Source organism: Echiichthys vipera (genome assembly GCF_963691815.1).
Source record: "Echiichthys vipera genome assembly, chromosome: 2".
NCBI lineage: Eukaryota > Metazoa > Chordata > Actinopteri > Perciformes > Trachinidae > Echiichthys > Echiichthys vipera.
This window is the reverse complement of record NC_139827.1, coordinates 16,187,746-16,192,023: the sequence shown is the minus strand read 5'-3', so window position 1 is coordinate 16,192,023 and position 4,278 is coordinate 16,187,746. Positions and strand designations below refer to the sequence as shown.

Sequence of the window (4,278 nt, the reverse complement as noted above, 5' to 3'; positions counted from 1 at the left end):
ACACACAAACGCACACACACACACACACACAGACACACACACATAAACGCACACACACACAGACACACACAAAGACACACACACACACACACACACACACACACACACACACACACACACACACAGTGAAGTTTATTATTATCATTAGATAGCAAGTGCACCATTGAATCATGACAGAGATGGATGACTAAACAGTTCAGGTTATAGTTATAAGTTACTCAGATTCTGGCATTTTACAAACAGTTGAAAAGCAGAATTCAGTCACTGCCAGCACAGCTATATGAGCCTCCCAACCTCTCCACCTTCTGCATTTTTTCAAAAAAACTTTGCCTGATTAAAAGTGGCCCCTAATTCCTCATAGTTAAGACGTGGGCAAATATTTGTCCCATCAATCTTGGAAAATATAGCCATCAACCCAAGATGTTAATCACATGCTAATGGAATCCAAGGGACTCAATGCACCCCCATAGTGCAATGAACGCTTTCACTTTTTCAGAAAGCCCACGTGAATGCAAATGGCCATCTAAACAGTCATTTTGACAGCATGCCAAGGCCTCGTAAAGAGCCCCCTTCTTTATGTTCCTCTGGGAATGTATGTAAGGATGTGTGGGATGAGTTCACTTTACCAGGCCCAGGTGCCAGGATATAAATGAATAATAGGTTTTATAGGCCCTAACTGAAAAAAAAGCACATACGCACATAATCACACATGCCCACTCGCTCAAGTGCATCTGTGGTGAATGATGTTCAAATTCCCACAACTACACTGAAAAGAGATTGGGCATGAGAATAGGTGGTTCCTATACATAATTCAGGGGTCCATGCTGAAACAATTATGTTTGCTTACTGCTAAGTACCCGTGCTCAAAAGCTCGTTTGCTCTCTAGTTTGGTGCTTTCAGATGTAAGTGCTATGTGCTAAAAGTCGGAGGAACACAGCTTTTTAATAAAATATAGGAGCTGACACTTGAGCATTTGAATACGAGAGTGGGTGAAAAAAACAACAAATGCTCTTCAAGTTTTTACTTGAGCTTTGCATGCAAACTAAATTGCACTTGTAAATCTAACTAGTGTTGGCAGAAAACTAATTAGCAATACCATGCAAAAGGAATGTGGACAAATAGGACATTTTAATGACAATATTACAGATCACAATATTTCAGTTTAGATTCATCTAAACACATTTTTGTACAGTAACACGTGTCCAGTGTGGACAGCTACATCTGTTGCAACAGAAAACTGCATGACCAGAATATAGGTCATTTTGTCATCAATCAGTGGTGGAATAAACCACCAGAATATTTTACTCTGAATAACACATTCAGACTCAAACAAAAACAAACACATATGTTATTCCTTAGATGTGTCTAAATAATTATCACACAAGTTATGAAAAATAGTTCCTTTACCCCTCTAGTCCATGATTCAAACCGTAACACCATTATAAGTGTGTTGCCTCAGCACTCTTTTCCTCTCGGCCTGTCTCACACTTGCACTCCTCAACCACCATCACTCGCTTCTCCCGGACCGCGGCTCCGCAGTGTAGGGGCACAGCCACAGTGTGAGCTTTGGATGGGGCGCAGCGGGAGCAGGGGGCCCGGTGTTGGAGGATCCCTGTCCCAGTACCCAGCCCTGCAAACTCTCCTTCAGACGGGACAAACAGGGAGCTGCACTGGCCGAAACACAGCTTGTTGTGCACCGTTACTGTGTTGCATCCGTCTGCTGTCACACGCTGGGAAGATGACAGAGAGGGGCAAGATTAGGGCAATAATGTCATAGTTCCTGAGGGGGGGGGAATCAACACTATGGGTTTACGTAATGCCACACCATCACAGCTAAGCCTCTTCCAGAACCACAATCAGCTTTATAAAATGAATTATTCATAAAAATTGCTATTTTCTATTAGACTGTAAAGAATCGCTCATTTTAATGCTCTTGTTCATGCCAAAATCTATTTGGCAGAGAAAGAAAATAAAATCTTGGTATAACGTGATAAAAAACATTGCCTCTTACCTGAGTGAAAGGTACCGCAGTGCACGTCTGTTTAGTGTCCTTCAGGTTGACTGGCAGGGACATGCTCATCTTCTCTCCTTTATGTATGGCTCTCTGCCACATCTGAAATCCTTGCCTCTTCTTAAGTTCCATCTCAGTGGGGCTTTTAGGGTGCAGCTGGTGAAGCGGACTCACTGGGGTCTTGGGGGCCGGGGCCGGACCTGGACGTCCATGAGACAAGAAAGCAGGGAAGGACAATCTGGAGCTGATGGAGGGGGCTCTTCTGGGGACCAGTCCTCCTCTGAAGAACCCTGACTGGGCCAGAACACGAGGGTTCAGCTGCACAACCTTCACTATTCCCTGGACAGGTTCATCCGGCCCGCTGCCAGATGATTCAAATTCAACTCTTGATCCTTTAATAACGTTGTCAAAAGCGTTGTGAGGGAATGTAAGAGCTACAGCTGTCCAACTTGACAAAAACACAAAGCTGATAGGGAAAGCCATTGTTTGACACAAAAGGAATGGTTCTCAAAAAGAAAATCTGTTTAAAAAAATGGATAAGCAACTAAAAGGTTACCTCAAAAGTAAGCAAGAATTAAAATTAAAATAATCTTTGTCTGGTGGTCCAAGGTTCCAAATGGTAACCTTGCTGTCAGTGCTTTTGTCAATGGGATGGAGGGAGTCTATTATATAGGTAGCTGCCAGTTCTCACCTGTGTTTTAATGCAAAGAAGGTGTCACAATTCCCACACGAGACCAGACATCACACCAAGCTTAAACCTCCAGGTAGTGGATGGTTGCCAGACTGATTTTAGTTTCAGGGTGAGCGTAAAAAAACAAAACATGGTCGTAAAGAAAAATAATACTGAAGAGGAGGGGTGATCCTTGAGGTTCAGAATAAAATGTATACATGTATATTGTTTTGCTATGAATTTTAGTTATTTTAATCAATTGTATTTATGATGGTGGTGCAGAACACTGCCTAACAAGAAATCTCTATTATTCACATCATCAATGGTTGAGATCCTGACTCTGAAGGCAAATATATGCCATTATAAATCTTTAAAGCCACAATCAACCACAATTTTTTTATGTCTTTTGCATCCTGCATACTAGTAGTTACAGATCTGAAATCATTAAAACATAGAATATTGGGTGGCTGGGCAGTTTATTTTCAATTGCATGGTTTAACTGAGTTACTGATTAAAATGTGTTGAATAGTTTACCAAAATGTTGAATATACATTTAGGAGTTTTCAGTATGTTGTGTTAACCATATTTAGTCTTTATTATTTGTATTTATTACTTTAATATGTATTTAAATGTATATATATATATACATATATATATATATACATTTAAATATATATATATATATATATATATATATATATATACATTTAAATAAATATATATATATTTATATATATATATATATATATATTCAATATGATGTAATATATATATATATATATATATATATATATATATATATATATATTATTTTCTTTATTTGTCTAATTTAATTTTCATTTTTTCTTTTTTTTTTAGCTGAATTAAATTTGATTTACACTGTTAAAAGACAAGTGGGTTTTTTCTAAAGTTCAATAAATGCATGAAGTTTATAAAGTCAGTGAGTTATTGTGTTAAAACGTGTGATCTCAATATTGACCAAGAATAATCGTGATTTTTTTTATTCTTGCTGTATTTAAGCAGCCCTATAGAATATGCTCAAAACATTCACTGAGGGAATTTTCTCGCAGGTGGCTTCTTTTCAACCAATGACCCTAAAACAGCAAATTTGATGCAGGGGATAAACGTTTCACAAAACTCAAACTATTTTGTGGCCCAGCCCACAGCTTCAAGAAGACTGCTGTTTGTTATAAATTCTGTAATCTTATTCAGCAGGTGTTCCCGTTACCTTTGGCTGTAAAGCAATAATGAGTTTATGTTCTCTGTGTAAACAAGCCGTCTCCTGACCATTTATTTCCACAAGTAGCTCTCCGCCTCTCCCTTGACATCCCATCATTACACCATTAGACTTCAGTGTGCTCCGTCACCCGTGACCTGATCACACACTGGCTGCCGAAGGTCGACTGTCTGACAATGTTATGATAGAAAGTGTGTTTGACTTTCTCATAGAGACCTTGGTGTCATGCCTCTTCACCACTTCTGTTTCCCATCCACCACTTCACAAATATGGTCCACTCCTCATAAAGAAGGGGAAAGGTAAATGACTCGCTGTCTTTAATGTTAGGTTGCCACAATACCAGAATTTTAAACTTTGATA

General features: G+C 38.9%; 1 protein-coding gene across 1 annotated transcript; it reads right to left on the bottom strand.

The window, feature by feature from the left end:
- Nucleotides 1–1,439: 1,439 nt before the first annotated feature.
- Nucleotides 1,440–2,494, bottom strand: dand5 (DAN domain family, member 5; the record flags this gene model as incomplete). Its single annotated transcript, XM_083937111.1, has 2 exons — nucleotides 1,440–1,730; nucleotides 2,012–2,494. 2 exons carry the CDS (start codon nucleotides 2,492–2,494, stop codon nucleotides 1,440–1,442), a joined length of 774 nt encoding a protein of 257 aa, XP_083793237.1.
- Between the last annotated feature and the right edge of the window lie 1,784 nt (nucleotides 2,495–4,278).